This window comes from Gymnoscopelus microlampas (assembly GCF_963454915.1).
Source record: "Gymnoscopelus microlampas genome assembly, chromosome: 13".
Taxonomy (NCBI): Eukaryota; Metazoa; Chordata; class Actinopteri; order Myctophiformes; family Myctophidae; genus Gymnoscopelus; species Gymnoscopelus microlampas.
In genome coordinates, this window is record NC_139950.1 from 46,374,106 (window position 1) to 46,395,682 (window position 21,577).

Here is a 21,577-nt window from a genome sequence, read left to right on the forward strand (position 1 = left end):
ACTCTGAGGACCCCCTAGGGGTCCCGGACCCCCTGTTGAAGACCCCTGCATTAGACAATTATGAAATAATTGTGACAGGCCTACTGACAGTCAGTTGGTGTGTGTGAACCACATCCTCACAGGATGTGGACACAGTGTGTGAACCAGAAACATACCAACATTTCAACGAGTCGTACTAGGCTACTATAATCAGGGCTAGTTGTTTGCAGAGATAGGAGGCGTTTGAGTTGGTTTTCCTATATGCTGCAGCTGCAGCAACACACACACACACACGTGGACTCAAGGCAGGTAAAGAAACAGTTGAGCAGCAGAGTGGAGAGAGGCATTCAGAATGCTGAGCTGGCCTAACCCTTGCATGCCAGGGATCAACGGTCGGTGACATCAGCAGATTAAAGCACCCGCCCGTAATTGATGAAAGTGGGTTGCTATAGTAAAGCAGGGATGAGCAACTTGTGATAATATAGGCAGATTAACGCCACTTGCCACGTGAAGAGACATACAGTAGTACAAACAAACAGGAGAAGAAGGATAGGAGACTGCTCCAACGCTGCGCGTCCGTTCTTCAAAGGTAAACACCTCTTTATTTGTCTGAGTTTTGACATGCAAATGCAGAACTATGTGATGCTGTAACAATATGACCTAACATGCAAATGTCTATTTGCTTAGCCTGAGATGCACAAAGGCTACAGTAGATCTGCTGTGTGCGTTCAAACTCCTCATGGTCATGCCTAATTTACTGTGTCACTCACTGAAAATTATATTGTGCACTTGAGTTAAACCCTGTAGGAGGCCTGTGTCCATATAAAGGTAATGTTTTGCTATAGGCACAACACAACCTCTATAAAACTGCAGATATATTTGATCATGATAGCCTACGGTACACACTGTTAAAGTGGGTGTGTTCTCATGCCCTTGTATAAACATCTCACCACACTGCATGCTGCGTAATAACTTGAATTTACTGGAAGGAAAAGTGCTAGTGGGTCATAACTTGGGATTATTGGAAGGAACCGCATCTATAGCAATACATTTCATGGCAGACATTACTTATACAGCATTATTATATTAGTGTTAAAATCACAAATGTTATTTCAATGTATATGCTCAGTTAATTTTTATTCAAATGTTATTACAAAAAGTGCAGCATCATCATACACCTTTTTTTTCTTTCTTTTTTTTGGTGGAAAGACATAACAGTACACAGGTGACATAAATGACAAAATGATATAAATGGATATAAAAAATAACCATCATATAGCTTTCTAGATGTACGGTTGACTTCTGTATGTCATAAGCTGGATGTCCCTGTAAACTATAATATTAATGCTATTGCAATAACAATCCTTATGAACTATTTGTATAGAATCTTCTGAAACAAGGTTACATAGAGCTTTACAAAAGAACATAGAACATACAAGTTACACATTGAACAAAAATACAAATGGAGATACTGTAGGCACAGATAAAAGAGAGGAGATATAAAGAAGGAATAAATAAGGTTATTTCCTGCTATTATGTAAGTCTAATATCCTGCCTCTCCCCATAGAAGTGTTGCAATTCAAACACCATTTACACTTTGAATCACACACACACACACACACACACACACACACACACACACACACACACACACACACACACACACACACACACACACACACACACACACACACACACACACACACACACACACACACACTGAGATACCGCAAACAGAGTTGGGAAAATCATTTGCTTGGCAGCTTTGTCTCTTCCAAACCAACCCCTCTCAATTATTTGCTTACCTTCCCACTTTCCCACGTCACTCTGTCCCTCTCCCTCCCTCTCTCCCTCTTTCTCCCCTCCCTCCCTCCCTCTCTCTCTCTCTCTCTCTCTCTCTCTCTCTCTCTCTCGCTCATAACCTAAACCCTCCCATTTCTCACTGCCACTACAACCCAAAACACAGAAGCAGTCACACTTCAACTTACAGCAACAGGAATACATATCAGGTTATTGAGGTGAACACACACACATAAACATACATACACGCACACACACACATAAACATACATACACACACATACACTCACATACACCTGCAAGGGCCTGATGCACTTGAACAGACCAGACCAGAGGGGGTGACTCACACACAGCTTGAGACTTGGTGCCGTTACAGACAGTTCAGCCAACCTGGGTTGAATTCTCACTGCTCTGCTGGAGAAATAAAACAGGTAAAGGCTCATCCTTTTTCCCTCTCTTTTTCTCCTCCTCTTCTTCAGAATGTCTCTACCTAACAGTATATCCTTCTCATGTCCTTCTTGGTCTTTCTTGACCGTTTCCTCTTTTGCATGAGTTGTTTTTTATGTCACCTTGTCCTCCTGCACTTGTCCTTACTCTATAAATACCTGAGAGGTAAAAGTAGCAGGGCTTGCTCAGACCGTTTGTTTTTTCCCGCACCCCCACTGAGTAAATATCTTAATTTCATTGTGTGTTATTAGTCTATATGCATAAATACAGACCATTCGGTTCATTCGGCACTTTTATATTTCAGCTGGGTGACTTTCCTTAAGATACAAAATACATGAAAATGTGAAACTGTGGGACAGTTTAATCCATTCAATCCGGGAAACGCATCTGTGTCATTTTAGATCTCTTTTGGCTATTCAAAAATAGCAGATCTACAAGCTCATAGCGCGGCACCGAGTGCCGCACTATGAGCTTGTAGATCTGCAATTGTTTTTGAAAAATTGTGAAAATGTGTGTAAATCTTTGAATGTATATATTCTTTAAAGCGAACTAAAATCTTTGCTTCTGGGGGGTCCCTGGAACAAAAATAGTTCAAAAATAACTATGAGCTTGTATATCTGCTACTTTTGAATAGCCAATAGACATCTAAAAAATGACAGAGATGCGTTCCCGGTCTTAATGGATTAATGAAGGTACACACGGCCATATCTGGTTTGATCTGTTTTGTTCTGACAATATGCTGGTTTCACTCCGCTGACTGAGACTGACTAAACACTATAGTGATGCAGGTCTGTGAGATGACTGCAGACTTTGAGTGTTTACACTCAGCACACACAGTCAGTGTAATATTATGTAAGGCCTGATGACTACATCAACCTGGCTTGTTTCATTTCATTGTGGCAAAGTTTGTGCTTTCCAATGCTATGACTTTTCAAGTTAATCACAAGTCACAAAAGCACTGCCTTACATGTTATTACATAGATGGCAGTCAGGCTAGGATATACAGTAGACCTGGCAAGTACTGAGTCAATATTTCTGGGTAAACAGAGCATGAAAGAAAAAATGGCACATTTAAAGGGCACTGACACAAAAACTATATAAGTCGCCTTTAAACACTGACATTTTACCGTTTTACAAAATGTTTTTTCTCCCTGTCAGACAGTGCTAGTTCTCCCCTCTGACATTTTGCATAGAACAGTAAACACCCAGATCCTCTGTGACTGTGACTCAGTTACATTTGTGTGGCTTTCTTCTCTCTGCCATCTCCCTTCATCCTCCATGGTGTGTGTGTGTGTGTGTGTGTGTGTGTGTGTGTGTGTGTGTGTGTGTGTGTGTGTGTGTGTGTGTGTGTGTGTGTGTGTGTGTGTGTGTGTGTGTGTGTGTGTGTGTGTGTGTGTGTGTGTGTGTGTGTGTGTGTGATAGAGAGAGAGAAACTGTCTAAATTTCTATAGCGTCTTTCATCCAATCCAAAGCCCTTTACAATGTGCAGTACATTCAACCCATTCACACACACACACACACACACACGCGCGCGCGCGCGCGCGCACACACTCGCACACGCGCAAGCACACACACACACACACACACACACACACACACACACACACACACACACACACACACACACACACACACACACACACACACACACACACACACACACACACATGCACACAGATGGCAGAAACAATCACGCAGGGCACCAGCCTGCTCATCTCATCATGGAGCTGATGGGGGTTCAGTGTCTTATGCACTTTTGACACAAGGCCGGGGAATCGAACCCTCTGGTTCCCTTTTACCTCCTGTTCCACTTCTGCTCACCAGGCTCTCTGTTACCGTCACTCATACCTCTCTTTCCTTCCCCTTTTTCTTTTCTTCCAGATGAATCGAGACCCATCCAGTGCCATGAGGTGATCGGTCCACACGCAGTGGTGGAAAAAGGTAAAACATGTTTTTACTTAAGTAAAAGTATCAATACTGCAATGTAGAAATAATCTGTTACAAGAAAAAAGTCCGGAATTCAAAACGCACTTGAGTAAAAGTACAAAAGTATTGGTATAACAATTTACTTAAAGTACCAAAAGTAAAAGTACTCATTATACAGAATGTCCCATTTCAAGTTTTCAAATGTATACACATCTTTTGAAAATAGCAGATCTACAAGCTCACAATGCGTCGCATCGCGACGCATTGTGAGCTTGTAGATTTGCTATTGTAGCTTGTAGATTTGCTATTTTCAAATGGATGAAATGTATATAGGGCTGAAGTGGGTAATGTACGTTTTGTAATAATAATCAAAATCTACAAAGTATAACTAGTAACTAAAGTTTTCAAATACATGTAGTGTAGTAAAAGTACAATATTTGGATCCGAGATGTAGTGGAGTAGAACAAAAGTACGGGAGATACTCCAGTAAAGTAAAAATAACTCAAAATTGTACTTAAGTTGTACTCATGTTGCTCTCTCTCCAGCCAGAGTCATGCAGAGACATGAGACCATGAGGACTAAGAGATGGTGGACCACCAGCACCAGCAGGGTGGTGCTGTTACTCATAGGCCTCAGCCTGGTCCTGGAGGCTACTCCTCCTCCTCCTGCTCCCCAGGCCTCCTGCCCAGCAGCAGGGACCCCCCCTGTGGTCCTGACACAGCCCCAGTATGAGGACAACACAGTGCTGGATCCCGGTGCGGGCTTCATGGCGGCGCCAGTACGCTCCTTCCTCAACACGGTCCAGCCCAACAGCTTTCCTACAGGTCAGTGAGAGCTGATGGAGTTCTCCCTGTGCTGCGAAGGCAATGTAAAATCTATCTTTATATTGAGACCACTTTATACCTGGCATCCCTCTTTTGGGCATGTAAACAAAAGTATTTTTTTAATATAATTCTTAACCAGTATATTTTTTTATTGTCTGCCCCTCCACAACAGAAATGTATTTACAGCATTTATGTAGTTTAAGGTTAGTACTATTTCTGACAACATCCAAAATATCCTCAGTGATAGAAACTGGCATCATTCATTTTGGAGCAATTCTTCCGTGGTTTTGTTTCGAATGGATTACTGGGAATCACATTCAGTTCGAAACTGAAGCAGTATAACAGACAACAGACCTATCAGAGGTGTCTCCACAACTATAATTGACGTTACATTAGTATGACTTTTAAGTAGTTGTTTTTTTGTTCAGTGTTTTGATACTTCAGAGCACAGATAGTTGTCCGGAGGCAATCTGCTATTGCGACCTCAGTCGAAAACACGAAAGTAATCCTGGCGTTCCTGTGGTGGTGAAACAAGTACCTACAGACAGTACTAGAGGGCAAACGGTTGACTGTCACCAACTGCTCCAACAACTTTCTCAAAGGTGAAGAGAATAGGTTATTTTTCGTCGAGGGACACGTCACACGACACTTTGTTGCCAGGCGAGGCATGACTCAGGCTTTCACCTGCAATCCTCTACAAGCGGGCCCCCAAATAATTGGCAAAACACTAAGATTTTATAGATAAAATAACTTTAATAAAACATAATTTATGTAACAAAAATATGTTTTTACTTTAAAACCTTGAAAAAAGGTTTTCATTGTGATATTGATAAATAGGAACTTAAAGTATACTATGCTACTGTAGTTCCATTGATCCAAGCCGGAACACAATCGATTGATTGATCATTAAAGGGACAGTTCACCCCCAAAATGACCTTTTTTGAATCGATCCCTTTCGAACTATCCCTTTAAAATAAACATGCTCTGAAAATGCGAACACTTTGGAGAGGTTTCAAGTGGGCCCTGATCCATGAAAAGGTTGAGATCCATTGGTCTATATCTATACATTAGTTACCCAGCCTAACCCACAGAAACTCCATGACAACTTTGGCTAATCAGTAAGTAAATGGGAATGCACCTACTTTGTCCAGTTAATGCTTAACTTCAAGGGCGATGTTGTTTGGGCTGGTGTTTCCTCATTGTACAGAATGACTCGTTCGTTCGTGACCAGACAGTATCGTCTGAGCCTTTCAATGCTCCTATTACCAGGATGGTTTTGTGAAGTGCTGCTATTGTGTCAGAAAAACCACAATGCATTTAATATCCTGCCTCCAGGTTCATACCGACTTTAATAAGCAAACAATGGAAAAGGCCACACAAAATGACGTGGAACAAACACACACACGCGTACGCACACAGGCACACTCGCATGATACTTGATACAATACTACAATGTAGAAGTCCTGAATTTAAGATTTACTTGAGTAAAAGTACAAAAGTATTGGTATAAAAATGTACTTGATGTACCAAAAGTAGAAAGTACTCATTATGCAGAATGTCCCGTTTCACAAGTTTTCAAATGTATGATGTCTAAAATAGCAGATCTACAAGCTCACGATGCATCGCATTGCGACGCATTGTGAGCTTATAGATCTGCTATTTTAAAATGGCCAAAATGTATATACTGTAGGGCTGAAGTGGTTAATGTATGTCTTGTAATAATAATCAAAATCTACAAAGTAACTAGGTACTAAAGTTTTCAAATAATTGTAGTGGAGTAAAAGTACAACATTTGCGATGCTAAGATGTAGTGGAGTAGAAGTACTGGAAATACTCCAGTAAATTAAAAACTACCTCAAAATTGTACAGTACATGAGTAAATGTACTTAGTTACTCTCCACCACTGGCACGCACATACACACACACACACACACACACACACACACACACACACACACACACACACACACACACACACACACACACACACACACACACACACACACACACACACACACACACGGCACGCACACACACACACGCACACGCGCACGCACACACACACACACACACGCACACCGACAGTCTGTCAACCTTTGCTCAGATGAAAGCATGGATGACTCACTGATAATCCTTTATTATTTATAGATGACTGAATCACAGAACATGTCCCATTTCCTTGACATTCAAGACTTTGTGATGACAAATGATTATTATTGATATCGTCAGGTTGATCATGTTATTGATGAGGATGAGTCGTTGTTCTGTGTGACAGTATAGGTGCCAGCTAGTTTAATACCTGTTAATTTATACTGTTAATATACTGTTAGTGCGCTCTTTAACTGTATTTATACAGTATTTATATCTGTAGATCTACAACACCATAATCCCAAGTGCAGAGGTCCAAGGTACAGTTCTGTAGAAGAACCTTCTGGTTTCTGGTACTTTATTTCTAATGTACAGTCTGCTTACACTTGCATTGCATTACCAAACGGCAATTCCGTAATAAATTATTACAATTAGCCAAGTTACTTTCCGAGTTACTTTACGGACCGGGGTCCCGTCGTCCCGTTATGAACCAATACGGGATGCAATTTGTTGAAACACGTCCATTGTTTCTGATAAATAAAGCCATGTGGAAAGGACATTAATTGTGTGCTGGCTATTTCCTCAGTAGTCTGGAGTGTTGCAGGCCTTCTGCTTTGCAGTCATTTCTCTCCAGAAAACATCCCCCTCTGACCATCAACACTGAAGAACAGAATAAACACAAGAAGAAGGCCAGTACATTTGTCGTATAGGACCCAGGTTGGACCTCCCGTGCCTTCCTCTCTGTGCCATATCCTGTCTGTGCTCAGTCCCGCGTGGCCAGGCTGTTGTTTGCGGTCATACAGTCTGGGACTGTATGAAAGCTCTGATCATGATTAAAATATAAAGCGGAAGTGAAGCCTCCTCCCCACTTCCGTTTTGTCTTTACAGTCGCGCAAATTTATCCTAATATAAATCAACATCATCTAAGCATATTTAGCTTGCTGCTTAGCAGAAATGAAAATTAAAAACATTTATGTAAAGATATTTAAAAAATATATTTTCGTGACCGGAAATGCCAGCTTCTGTTACTCGGATTTGGGGAGTTGTAGTTCCAGACTCTGTATAGCAATCGGAGATTGTGGAATAGCTGTCTGGCTACGCGAGACTAGTCTGTGCTCTGTGCCTGATGCCCTGCACTGTCGGGTGGAAACCACTGTGCGCCCGGGTATTTAGAACGATGACAGCCGTGTACGATTGTAGTTGTTCTATTTGAGCATTTTGGTAAAAGTAACTAAACAGTAATAAGTAATAAGTAATATATTGCTCTCTTGCTCAGACAGTAATATGTAACGAGATTTATTACTTTAAAATTAAGGTAATTCTTAATCTGTTCAAAAATAAAAGTAACTTGCCCAACACTGTTTGTATGTATGTATCTAGTTAATAGTCAGCTGAACCTCACTGCTACGAATCCTTTCAAAGGAAACTCACATCCCCACAAAGCTCTTCCTCATTGCATGTCAGTCCAAGCTCAGCACACGTTTACCTTTCCTCTCTCTCCCACTCTCTTTCTCTCACTCTAATCCCCCCCTACACACACTACACACACACACACACACACACACACACACACACACACACACACACACACACACACACACACACACACACACACACACACACACACACACACACACACACACACACACACACACACACACACACACACACACACACACACACACACACACACACACACACACACACACATGGCCCTTAAGAGCAAGGCTTAACACAGTGCTCACCAACCTGAGCTTGCCAGCTGGTTCCCACTCATTCTTAACTCAACACCAGCTGGTGAATGAAGTTTCTTTTGAATGCTCGTGGTTGGTTGGTACGGTTTGAAGTTACCACACCTTTTGAACAAAGTTAATTCCTGCTTATGACGTAGAAAAACTCCCAAATGAATTCTCCTATTCTCTTATATTCTCTCATGTACCTACAGTATATACCATAACCACTTTCAACCAGGGCCAGACTGATACTATGTATTGGAAGCCTCGATTTTGGCCATCATGTGACTTTTTCTTTTTTAAAGATAGAGCTGAGTTTTGTAATAGTAATCAAAATCTATAAAGTAAGTAGTAACTAAAATGTTCAAATAATTGTCTCTGAGATGGAGTGGAGTAGAAGCAAAAGTACTGAAAATTGGAAATACCTAGTAAAAAATACCTCAAAATGTGACTCACACGGATCTGGCCCTGACTGGGCTTTTTCAAGCCTGTCTGTCTGAGACCGAAAGGAGGAACCAGATAACCTCAACCCCCCCAACCCTCCACAGCCATAATTCAGAGCACCTGAATAATGACGACACACCTCTCCTCTGCTCAGTTCCCCCTTCTCTTCCACACAATCAGCGTCTGTGTTGTCGGGGACAATATCCATAACAACTGAGCCTCTGCAGGACAATAGAACGGGGAGTCTAATCTCTCTGGTTGCCTGGTTTTTAGCGGACACCTGGAGGGCTTGATTTCAACCTTTATTTTACTTCCTCCTCTACCACGGCAGACATTAATCTTCCTCTTGGGGTCTGCGTTAAATCCACACAATTGTAAATAAATATACAAACAAACATCGAACTGGTTGATTTAATTCAATCAAATCAATTTGAATAACTTTTTAAATGTTAGTTGTATTTTTGGCCAACACCATGTATTATGAAAATACATGTAACAATTCTCTGTTTGATTGTTGTTAATCAAAAAAGGTAATCGATTGAATGAATCGCTAAGAAGATAACCAATATGTGCAGCCATAGTCTAGACCACGGGTGTCAAACTCATTTTGGGGTGTGGGCCGCATTGGTCAAAAAGTGACTTGATGTGGGAACGCGGACACGCTTGCGCGCTCATGCACATTCAGTCATACAGCATTGTTTTTCAGTCTGTTGTCTCAGTCACTGCTATAAAAATGTTGTTGTACTTTAATTATTGACATTAAAAACAAACAATGCAATTTGCAAGGACTCCCAATAAACCATTTTAAGTAGAATGAATTGAAGTTAAACAATACCGGTAATGTGTGTTGTTATGGTAATGATTACCATGTCTTAAGCCACGTTTTCACTACAGTGCCAGAATTTTTCCAACTAAATAATTAGATTTAAAGAACAATAATTAAAGAAAAGAGGATAAGCAAGCGGGTTTCTCTCTTTTTTTCTCTCTCTCTCAATCATTATCAAGGGGTTAACAGGTGGAGTTGCCAGTTAGTTCTGTTTCTAGCCTAAATTCTCATGTCCAAGACACAAAGCCACATTCATTCATCATACATGACAGCTGTGTCGCGACCAGTGTTGCCATATTTTGCAAGAGAAATAAGGAACCGGGTTTATGAAAACCAAACCCAAAATAAGTGACTATTATAGGCCACATGAGCACGCCTAGACTCTAGACATAAGTTACATCATTAAAAGTCCAAGTAATCAAAGTCAGGTAGCATAATAACATAACAATACATGTATATAGTTGACCGTTTTAACAATTACAACACGTTTGTACATAGTCTGGGACGCAATGTCCCTGTGGTCAGGTGTAGCAACTAGCAACCACCCCAAAGGCTAGAAACCGAAGCTCAGCGTGCACAAAGAAAGAACAGAGACATTGAGGTTGTGGTCTCTAGGACAGTCAGCGCTCATTAATCAACACAGCAGCATTACATATCAATGTGAATGTGTTCTGGAATTAATCCCCAAGACATAGCCTATACACTTCACAAAAACATGAAACATCCTCACTGCAAAGGACAAATCACCAGTTGTAGAAAATGTACTAAAATGTTTTACTTAAGTAAAAGTACCAATACTACTCTGTTACAAGCAAAAGTCTGGAATTAAAAATGTACTTGAGTAAAAGTACAAAAGTATTGGTATCAAAATGCACTTAAAGTACCAAAAGTAGAAAGTATACTCATTATGCAGAATGTCCCATTTCATGTATAAAATGTATACAAATCTTTTGAAAATAGCAGATCTACAAGCTCACAATGCATCGCAGCACTTTGTTACGTTTACAACACTGCAAAAGACAAATCACAAACAGTATTACATCAGAAGGGTATACAGTAAGAAAAAGAGAAAAGTCAACATTGTTCTTCTCACAACCTTTGTCTTTCCATGTCTTGCAGACCTGATCGTGACATTCGTGGAGGACATTGAACACGCGCTGTCAGATGGAGACACCGTCAGAGCAGTAAGTACAACATGTCTTTGCCCAGGAGGAGGCAGTGTGTGCAGCGTGGGAACTTGAACTTGTTCTCTTTTAGTTGTGACAGACACTCCCACCCCAGAGCCCCCTTAGAGAGCCAGTAACTTGAGAAATCTGAATGTATTCGCCATACATTAACCTTTTGTATAAGCTTTCAATATGTCCTCTAGTGTTACTAAAACTCTTACAGCCCGCAGAGCAAAGTAACTTGAGAAAGCTTAATCACTTTGAACCTGGCTTCCCTATTGTTTGGGCGTGTCGTTATAGGCCAACATTTTCAAAAATTGTCCAACAATAATGAAAGATTGTTGTTGTACAACGTAGTAATTTATATAGGGCTTAAGTGGTTAATGTAGGGCATCTGTCCATATACTGTACATCTACTAGTGATAGCTAAAAGTCTTACAGCCATTGCAGTCTATTAAGTAAGGGATAATTGTTGCGGCGCTGGTAGTTGTTGAGAAATAATAATTAAACACAGAGGCGAAGCTGAGGGGGGTTATTTCTCAACAACGACCGCCGCGGCGACAATTATCCCACTTATTACACGGCTACTTAATAAATACATTTATAAATTGACCCAAAGGTAACAACAAAACAAAGTATTTCCCTGCTTAAGGTAATGAAAGTATTGGAGAGTGTTGATCAATCAATTTTCGGTTATTGCATCGTGTATAGAGGATATGCGCATGCTTAAAGTGAATGGCACATCGAGTGGCAAATCGAGTGGCAAAGAAACATGCAAAGTGAGTTTAACATTGTTTAATGTTGTTTAATGCAATCAGATATGACTTTTCTGTTTGGATGCATGGGCTGTCAAGGCCAAAAAGTATTTTTTTGACACTCAGTAGGCATTCCTGCATAACTTCCGGGTTTGATGAGGATGTCACACGCATATCCTCTATTGTGTGTTATTTTACATGGCTGTCATGTTGGATACGGCCTAAAATCAAGCAGCGCAGCAGGTGCTTTGATTAGACAGCGGTCTGTAATAGAGATCATCGGTCATTATTCAGAATTAACACGCTACTGAATGCACTGATTGGCCAATCAGAATCAAGCATTCAACCAAGCCGTGTAATAAAGTAGGATACAGACTACAGTAGAAGTGAAGCCATTTCATCTATGTGTGATGCACTCATATGAGATATCTGCACTCTTTTCTTCTCCTTCCTTCTGCTAATTCCCATTGGGGCTCGCCACAGCGGATCTTCTGTTTCCAGCTGGCTCTGTTTTCTGCATCTTACTTGGTGACTTACTCCTGCCACCTGAATGTCCTTCTCTCTCACAGCATCCATAAAACCTCCTCTTTGGCCTTCCTCTTCTACTCCTGCCCCGTCAGCTCCATCTTTCAGCATCCTTCTCCCAATGTGCCCGTCATCCCTCCTTTGTCCAAACCATCTCAACCTCTCCTCTCTCGTTGCTTTATCCCCAAAACCTTCTAACCTGGCCTGATCCTCTAATGCGTTGGTTCTCAAAGTGGGGTCCGGCGGGGACCCCCAGGGGTCCTTGGGGAGGTTCCAGGGGGTTCCCAGCAAAATATGTTAATATAGCATCACAATAATTTTAACCACTTTAACCTTTTATACTTTGGCTATTCAAAAATAGCAGATATACAAGCTCATAGTGCGGCACCGAGTGCTGCGCTTTGAGCTTGCAGATCTGCTATTTTTGAAAGATCGTGAATATTTGTGCAAACCTTTGAATGTAATATTTTTTAAAGTGAACATTTGTAACTCAAATCTTTGCTTCTGGGGGTCCCTGGAACAAAATATTTTACATGGGGCTCCACGGCCAAATACATATCATTTTAGGGGTCCTTTGGGGGACATGAAAAAGTTTGAGAACCACTGCTCTAATGTAGCTACTAGCTAGTAGTTCTGATCTCTTCCTGTCTTGTCACTCCTAATGAGAATTGTTAGCATCTGTACTCTTGAGCCAGATCGCAAAATTATATTTAGATATGATATTTGCATCTCTGAAATTAACCCAATTTTGTTTTGGTCTCTGTTTGTGTTTGTTTTGTGTGTGTGCCTGCATGTGTGTTCAGTACTTGGTGTATCAGGTGGGCTTCTTGGTGTGTATAGCCATAGGGATCGTCTACATCGTGCTGATGCCGCTGGTCGGCTTCTTCCTGGCGTGCTGCCGTTGCTGTGGCAACTGTGGAGGCAAAATGTACCAGAAGCAGACCGGCAGCACCGACTGCTGCAGGAGAACGCTGTACTGGAGCGCCTTCGTCACCACACTCATCATTCTGTACGGTTATAATCTGCATCTATATTCTACAATATTAGCATGTGACGGGGGGACGGGGACAATGTGGTCGCCAAAGCAAACCCCCCTCATAATATGGGGTTGTGGTATAAAAAAGTTTTAGAACCCCTGCTTTAGTAGATCTCAGCGTACATTTTTAAACTGCTATTCATGTTAAAATGGTGTGGGAAAACACTCCACGAGACCTTAAAAGTTTCTAGGTATACTTAATTCACCCTTTTTGAAAGTTACTATGCTGTTTATTTTATTACATTATTATTACATTCATTAAGTCACTACTCCAAGACAAACCATTCAAATTCACACACCTGCATATGCAAACAGTTCAGATATATTGCAGATATCTCATTAGAGTGCATCATCACACACAGCGGAACCTTCCAAGTGCTGCATATCCTTGTAAGGACCTTCCAAGTCCTTCCAAGTGCTGCATATCCTTATACTTGTAAGGACCTTACAAGTCCTCACATGTGCTGCCACATATCCAACTGGAATTGTAGCATGAAGATGTTTTTTAACGATACCAGTTGAAAAACATTTTCAGGTACATTCTGTTATGTTTATCGAGGCTAAAATGTAAACAAACCAGTATAATTTGGGAGGGAGAAGTGGTCCATGACATGGAGTAACACTGATATGGTCCTTGACAATTTAGAAAACGTGTCTGGTGTGTGTGTGAGAGCCACGTGATTGTCAAGTACCTGGATATGGAAGGTCATTGTTTTTAATGCTTAGAGAACGTGTGTGTGTGTGTGTGTGTGTGTGTGTGTGTGTGTGTGTGTGTGTGTGTGTGTGTGTGTGTGTGTGTGCGTGCGTGTGCGTGTGCGTGCGTGCATGCATGCCTGTGCCAGTCGCTGGCATGACAAAGAAGAACAAAGCCAAACAACTTGCTAAATATTGCTCTGTTTCAGCTGTCATAGGCAGCTTGGCTGTGTGGAAGAGAAGGTATTATAATGTGCCCTTAGGTGTCCATGAACAACCTAACCCCCGTTATATCATGTTTCCCTTCTGTAAATGTCCACAGAGCGGGAAACATCTGTATGTTCAGAAGCAACGAAACCTTCCACACAAGCGTGGACCACGGTGCGGCAGAACTCAACGGCACCATAAGCAACCTTCGTACCTACCTCACTGCTGTGCCGCAGGTGAAGCCCACCACCTCAGCAACAACCTCACCGTGCTCTCTGGAGGAAACACTATAACACTACAGGAAACACAAATAATGGCCTACAATATATGCAAGGCCTTTGTTTAAATGTGGTTTAAATGTCACAAGAACTACTCAGCGGCTGGGGCTGCCGATGGCAGAGTGGTTCAGCCATAGGTGTGGACCACATAGGCTTTGATACCTGACAGCGTTTCCTATAGGTTCAATTCCCAATTCCAAACGTGTCGACGCGTGAGCTTGTAGTTCGTCCAAAAATGCCATCTCTCTAAGGCAGTGGTTTTCAACCCTTTTCATATCAAGGTCCATTATTTATTGGGCATTTGAGCCACGGACCACCGTTTGATGAGATTTAGACTCTCAGACCACAAGACTTAGAATATTTTGTTACCGTTGAATACGATGTTGTCCACAATTCCATGCTGTATCTGTTGTACCATAGGAGAGACAACAGGCCAAACGTCAAAATAACCATTATTTAATTGAGTAATGCAGATGTTTAACAATAATTTAACTCTTGAGAGTGTAAAATGAAACCAAATGGACCCGATAGGGTCCATTTGGTTTCATTTTACACTCTCAAGAGTTAAAGATCTATAAGGGTCCATTTGGTTACTAACTCTCCATCATTTAGCTGGGGACCACCTGGAACCTCCTCAAGGACCACTGGTGGTCCCCGGACCACTGGTTGAGAACCAATGCTCTAACTCTGGTATTACTGGTATTACTTGCAATACCAGATTTCTATGGCTTCAATAATCCTCTGTGGTTTTGGGGGGGCTTGGGTTAAGTGCCTTGCTCAGGGACACTTTGACGCGTGTTACTCGGTGGGCCGGCCGGGAGGCAAAACCGGCAACCTTTTGATTACCAGACAGCCTCTCTCTACCCACTAAGCTACAGCCACCCGTAAATGATTGCAGCAGGATTAGGTTATTTGTCATACATGACTGATTGAGGTTGTTTTATGCGGTTCTATGAACAACCCTGTTAGTGTCTGTATAGGATTTAGTCACATTAAGTGCCCTGCCCATGTGATCTTTTATCCTCATGTTTGTGAGTGGCTTTTCGTGTGATGTTTCACAGCGACCCTCAGTTTGTCATGCACTTGACCCCTGTGCCCCCGCTGTGTCAATACACTTATCTCCACCTACCACAGCTGGGGGGGAGAGAGAGAGAGAAAGAGAGGTTATGTTCCTCATTTGTTCTTTACATTTACAAAGCTGTCAGGTGTGATTAGATAAGGTCACTGCACATGACGTTTGCTGCGTAATTTTCATTCAGGAGTTTGTGTTATCTCGGTTATCCTAGTTTCTTTGAGGCACTACCTTGTTCTCTCTGCACTTTACTTGTGTGACTATTGATTGATTAATTGATTGAGTTTATTTGGATAAAATGTTACTTCACTTATTTCCAAAGTGGCCCTAGGTGTAAAACCCCCCCCCCAAATATTACAAACACAACATAACACTATTTACTCTGTTGTTTGTTGACTAGGGTTCATAGTTTGGATAAGAGCATCAGCTACATGCCAACATTGAAATTGTAAAGTGTAATTGCTTATGTTGTCTCCCCCCATCCCCCTCCTCCCTTTTGCTTTACCTATTCCCAGCAAATTGACCATGTGGTGAACGAAAGCTACAAGATTGTCGACGAAGTCACCGGAAACCTTGACAGTGAGTTTGGGGAAGTGAAAAAGTGTGGTTGATTAATTATTTTTAGCTCTTGCTCATTTGATTTTCCTATTTGTCTCATCTGTTTAAAAAAGTAGTTAGCTGATATATTGCACTTTTACCTTAGCGCTAGGTATGCTCTTAGTTGCTTCTTTTAGAAGAGAATGCACTTAAGACTTCTGGTATTTAGTAGTTTCCTTGCCTACCTATGTTGAATGCACTTACTGTAAGTCGCTTTGGATAAAAGCATCTGCTAAATGACTGTAATGTAATGTAATGTAATGTAATGCTGTAATTCTGTGCCATTTAAAACTCTGTAATATTTCCCTGCCTGACATTTACACAGTCAAGTCTCTCTTAACTGTGTCTATGCGTGTCTGTGTGTGTATCTGTGTGTGTGTGTGTGTGTGTGTGTGTGTGTGTGTGTGTGTGTGTGTGTGTGTGTGTGTGTGTGTGTGTGTGTGTGTGTGTGTGTGTGTGTGTGTGTGTGTGTGTGTGTGTGTGTGTGTGTGTGTGTGTGTGTGTGTGTGTGTGTGTGTGTGTGTGTGTGTGTGTGTGTGTGTGTGTGTGTGTGTGTGTGTGTGTGTGTGTGTGTGTGTGTGTGTGCGTCTGTCAGATATTGGCCTCAAGGTGGGCACAGAGATCCGGAAAAGCATAGAAGGACCCGTGACGCCAGCGCTGGACTCAGTTAAAATATTGGCCCAAGGTACAGTCCTGTCACCTTTCATCATCGTGTTTGCACTGCTGTGCTGTGTGCACGTGAGAGTGCACGTGAGAGCACCAGTGGAAGGTTTTCTCCGTCCAAAATCTCATAATTCAAAATTTGGAAACCAGTCATGCCTGCAAACGCAAATACGAAAAAGTTAAAGCTGCAGTCGGTACAATTTTCACATTCTTCACAGACATGAGCTATTCAGGGACATGAACCGTCTGTGGTCAGAGAAGGACATATGCTGAACTAGGCCCTTGCAAGAGCGTAGATTGCCAAAAAAGGGTGTCAAAAAGGATGATTAAAAATAGTTACATCAAGGTAACCTCTGCCAGCTGCAAATAAAACTCAGACAGTCTATGTGACTTCTGAGCAGTGAAAGTAACTAAGGACATTTACTTAAGTACTGTACTTAAGTACAATTTTGAGGTATTTGTACTTTACTTGAGTATTTCCAATTTCCAATACTTTTACTTCTACTCCACTACATCTCAGAGGCAAATATTGTACTTTTACTCCACTACAATTACTTGAAAACTTTAGTTACTAGTTACTTTTCAGATATACATTATGATATTATGAAACATACATTAACCGCTTTAGCTCTATTTTATACATAGGCTATTTGAAAATAGCAGATCTACAAGCTCACAACGCGTCGCTTTGCGACGCGTTGTGAGCTTGTAGATCGGCTATTTTCAAACATATCTGTACTTTTACTTTTGGTACTTTAACTACATTTTGATGCCAATACTTCTGTACTTTTACTCAAGTAAATTTAGAATTCCGGACTTTTACTTGTAACAGAGTACTTCTACAGTGCACTATTGATACTTTTACTTAAGTAAAACATTTGAGTACTTTTTCCACCACTGCTTCTGAGTCACAGAGTATCTGTACTTTTACTTTTGGTACTTTAACTACATTTTGATGCCAATACTTCTGTACTTTTACTCAAGTAAATTTAGAATTCCGGACTTTTACTTGTAACAGAGTACTTCTACAGTGCACTATTGATACTTTTACTTAAGTAAAACATTTGAGTACTTTTTCCACCACTGCTTCTGAGTCACAGAGTACGTGACAAACAGAACATAAACTCACACCATGCACCAATAATAATACACATGCTGTTTGGGCCAACAGCCTACAGGACAATAGGTCATCAGACAGAGTACAGAATTACCGTTTCTATTTCCTCATCCCCATCTTCAAACCAGTCCAGTGACTCTGAGTATGAACTTCTGAAGTTCTGAGTTTGTACAAACAATGTATTTATTTCACTGATAGTTATATCAGTGAAATATCAGATGATTACTACATATTTTATTCATACAAATTATTTCTTAACCATTAAATTAAATGTATTATTTCAGTGGACTTAATATCAGTATTTTATTTGATGGCCTTGCTGTCCTGGTATTTGGCCTTTGTGCCCTCAAAACGTTTACGAGGCCAAAGGCAGGCCTGGCGCATACTCTACCATACAGATTGGTCAAAATAACATTTTATTCACAAAAAAAAATGTATTAACAAAACAAAGTTAGGCATTGCAGCTTTAAAGATGCAATCCAATTAGCCATTTACTTACAGCAAACAGCAATAGAGTGTCAGTTACAGACCAGTAAGTATAAAGGGTACATTTGGTCAATCATTTACCTGGTGAACCTCCTCCCCCCAAAAGACCCCCATGTTGAGAGAACCAGTGGTTTACAGTATATAGGCCTGTATGTACTGTACAGTAAGGTCTGACCTAGGCATGTGTTGTTGTTGTTGGTTACAGAGGCCAACAGCACCGACGCTCTCCTGAAGGAGCTGAACTCATCTCTGGCCCAGCTGGAGTCCAGTGCCGAGCTGCTCCAAGCCAACGTCAGCCAGGTCAAAGGTCGCCTCAACCAGACCATACACAAGCCAGCCTGCAGAGGCTGCAAGGACCTGGAGCCTGAGCTTCAGAAAGTCATGGTGGACACTTCAGTCAATGTAAGAAACAACTGAATAGTAAATTCACTTTGAGCTATTTAACCACTTTCAACCTGGTGTCCCTGTTTTGGGCATATTGTCATTAAAGGTGAAACTTGTAAAACAAATAGCCTACCTACGAGCTCAAAACGCCTGGCATCTGCAACATATTGTGTGCTTGTGAGTCTGCTATTTTTGGTGCGGCTACACCGTCGAGCGTTCAGACGGATTTGATTCACTTTGCAAACTGAACGAGTTGGGTCTTATTGCTAGTCGAGCGGAAGTGTTGTTTACTGAAGAAGCACTTTTTGGTGATTAATATTAAAGTGTTCCACAGAGTAGTTGAGAGGGTGAAACAGCACCTTGTTCCTCTGGTTTGCAAAAGAGCAACAGGAAACAACAGTGAAGACATAGAACTGCCTCTGACATGAGCTGTGATGACATGGCAAATGATAAGATGATCTGTCATACTCCTCTCCTTTCCTCTGCTCTCCTCTCCTGTCCTCTCATCTCCTCTCTCCTCCTCTGGAATCTCTGCTGCCCCCTGCTGTTAGTTCAAGGTATCACAATGTTATTTTTCGTTATAACAAAATCTGTTTCTTTTTTTGTTGTTATTGTGTGTGTGTGTGTGTGTGTGTGTGTGTGTGTGTGTGTGTGTGTGTGTGTGTGTGTGTGTGTGTGTGTGTGTGTGTGTGTGTGTGTGTGTGTGTGTGTGTGTGTGTGTGTGTGTGTGTGTGTGTGTGTGTGTGTGTGTGTCCTCCATAGATACCCAACCTCAGTAGGTTCCAGTCTGCCGTGGATGAGGTCATGAAGGCTGACCTGCACGCTCAGCTCCAGCAGGTTGGTGACGTCACTCTGGAAGTAATGCTGTAACAACGTCATTAAACCTTACCTTGAACCCCAGCATCCATTATTCTGGGGGAACATTAGACAAAAATAACCAATCTACAAGCTCACACAACACTATGCGACGCGTTGTGAACTTGTAGATTGGCTATTTTTGGTATAGCCGAGTACACAGCCAATTTACACAAACAAAATTAGAGTTACTTGAGAATGTTTAACCACTTAAACCCCAAGTTCGGGTTTGTTTATGGTTATGTCTGAGTCAGAGTGACGTGGCCGTGTCATAAGTCATAACCCTAAACAACCATGAACAAATAACTCGCCGGCCCTCCCCAGTAGCCAATTTTAATACAAGATGGAAGTGATTTAACACGTTGGAGAAAGCGCATGTGTGAATATGGACGATAATTATCAAGCATGATCAGAAAGCTGTGCTTATTCCAGGGAAAGGACTATTTGGACAGCATTCCACAGAGAGTCACCAATGAAACCAAAGACATAGTTCAGGGTGAGTATGCAGAATAATGACCTCCTCAAAACCCACACTATGGTACCTCTTGCAGGCTTTTGTTTCTTTTGATGAATTTGTAAAAAAAAAAACACTTTAAATCTGACATCCTTATTTTGGCATGTAGTTATAGATGGGGGAAAAAATATGTAAAGACAATTTTTAATAATTCTAATATGTTTTTCAATAAGTTATTCTCATTAATATATATTCTTTCAAAAACAGTGCAAATAGCAGATCTACAAGCTCTATGAGCTTGTAGAAAATATTTTTTGCTATTTTTGAAATTGTGCTGTTTTTTGTTTGTGTGTTAGAGTCGAAGAACAAACTGAAGGAGATCAAAGCACAGATCTCCCAGGTAACCAGCGACTTCCCCGTCTCTGTGTTAAGCGACGCCTCTGATGCTCTGGTCCAGCTGCAGACAGACATCACGTGGTACGCTCCTGACGTGGAGAGTGCAGAGTATATCAGGTCAGCTGTTAACACTTAAACGTACACACACACACGCACGCACGCACGCACACAACGCATCGCGATGCGACGCATTGTGAGCTTGTAGATCGGCTATTTTCAAACAGCCTATGTATAAAATAGGCCTGAAGTATGTTTTATAATATAATCATTTATATTTGCAGAATAACTATAGTAACTAAAGTTTTCTAATAATTGTAGTGGAGTAAAAGTACAATATTTGCCTCTGAGATGTGGTAGAGTAGAAGTAAAAGTACTGAAAATGTAGAATGCTCCAGTAAAGCAAAAATACCTTTATTGTACTAAAGTACAGTACTTGAGTACACGCACGCACGCACGCACGCACGCACGCACGCACGCACGCACGCACGCACGCACGCACGCACGCACGCACGCACGCACGCACACACACACACACACACACACACACACACACACACACACACACACACACACACACACACACACACACACACACACACACACACACACACACACCACACATCAATGATGGAGACTAATAGTCGTAAAACAGGACTTTGACATTACAGAATATATGTGTAACTTGCTGGTTCTTGTACAGGTGGGCTGTGGGCGTGGCGGTGTGCTGTGTGGTTCTCCTGGTGGTGGTGTGTAATGTACTGGGCCTGATGGTGGGCCCCTGTGGACTGGAGCCTAAAGCGGACCCCACAGATCGCTCCTGCTCCGC

The 21,577-nt window shown here is 41.5% G+C and overlaps 1 protein-coding gene across 4 annotated transcripts in view; it reads left to right on the forward strand.

Annotated features, from left to right (window-relative positions):
* The first annotated feature begins 343 nt into the window (after positions 1–343).
* The window catches only part of prom2 (prominin 2), a 32,500-nt gene continuing 11,266 nt past the window's right edge, over positions 344–21,577 (forward strand). For 2 of the 4 annotated variants that reach the window (XR_014602153.1, XM_084077125.1), the window contains exons 1-13: positions 1,870–2,210; positions 4,108–4,166; positions 4,698–4,976; positions 11,187–11,251; positions 13,317–13,522; positions 14,565–14,685; positions 16,315–16,378; positions 16,992–17,081; positions 18,868–19,064; positions 19,809–19,883; positions 20,334–20,397; positions 20,712–20,868; positions 21,452–21,577. The exon at positions 21,452–21,577 is cut by the window's right edge and continues 27 nt beyond it. Coding sequence is in view for 3 of the 4 variants with exons in the window: in XM_084077125.1 (XP_083933251.1) it covers positions 4,706–4,976; positions 11,187–11,251; positions 13,317–13,522; positions 14,565–14,685; positions 16,315–16,378; positions 16,992–17,081; positions 18,868–19,064; positions 19,809–19,883; positions 20,334–20,397; positions 20,712–20,868; positions 21,452–21,577 (1,436 nt within the window). In the remaining variant the exon portion in view is untranslated. Of the gene's footprint in view, positions 569–1,869; positions 2,211–4,107; positions 4,167–4,681; positions 4,977–11,186; positions 11,252–13,316; positions 13,523–14,564; positions 14,686–16,314; positions 16,379–16,991; positions 17,082–18,867; positions 19,065–19,808; positions 19,884–20,333; positions 20,398–20,711; positions 20,869–21,451 lie in introns of those variants that run through there. The other 2 variants (XM_084077126.1, XM_084077127.1) reach the window with 2 other exon arrangements.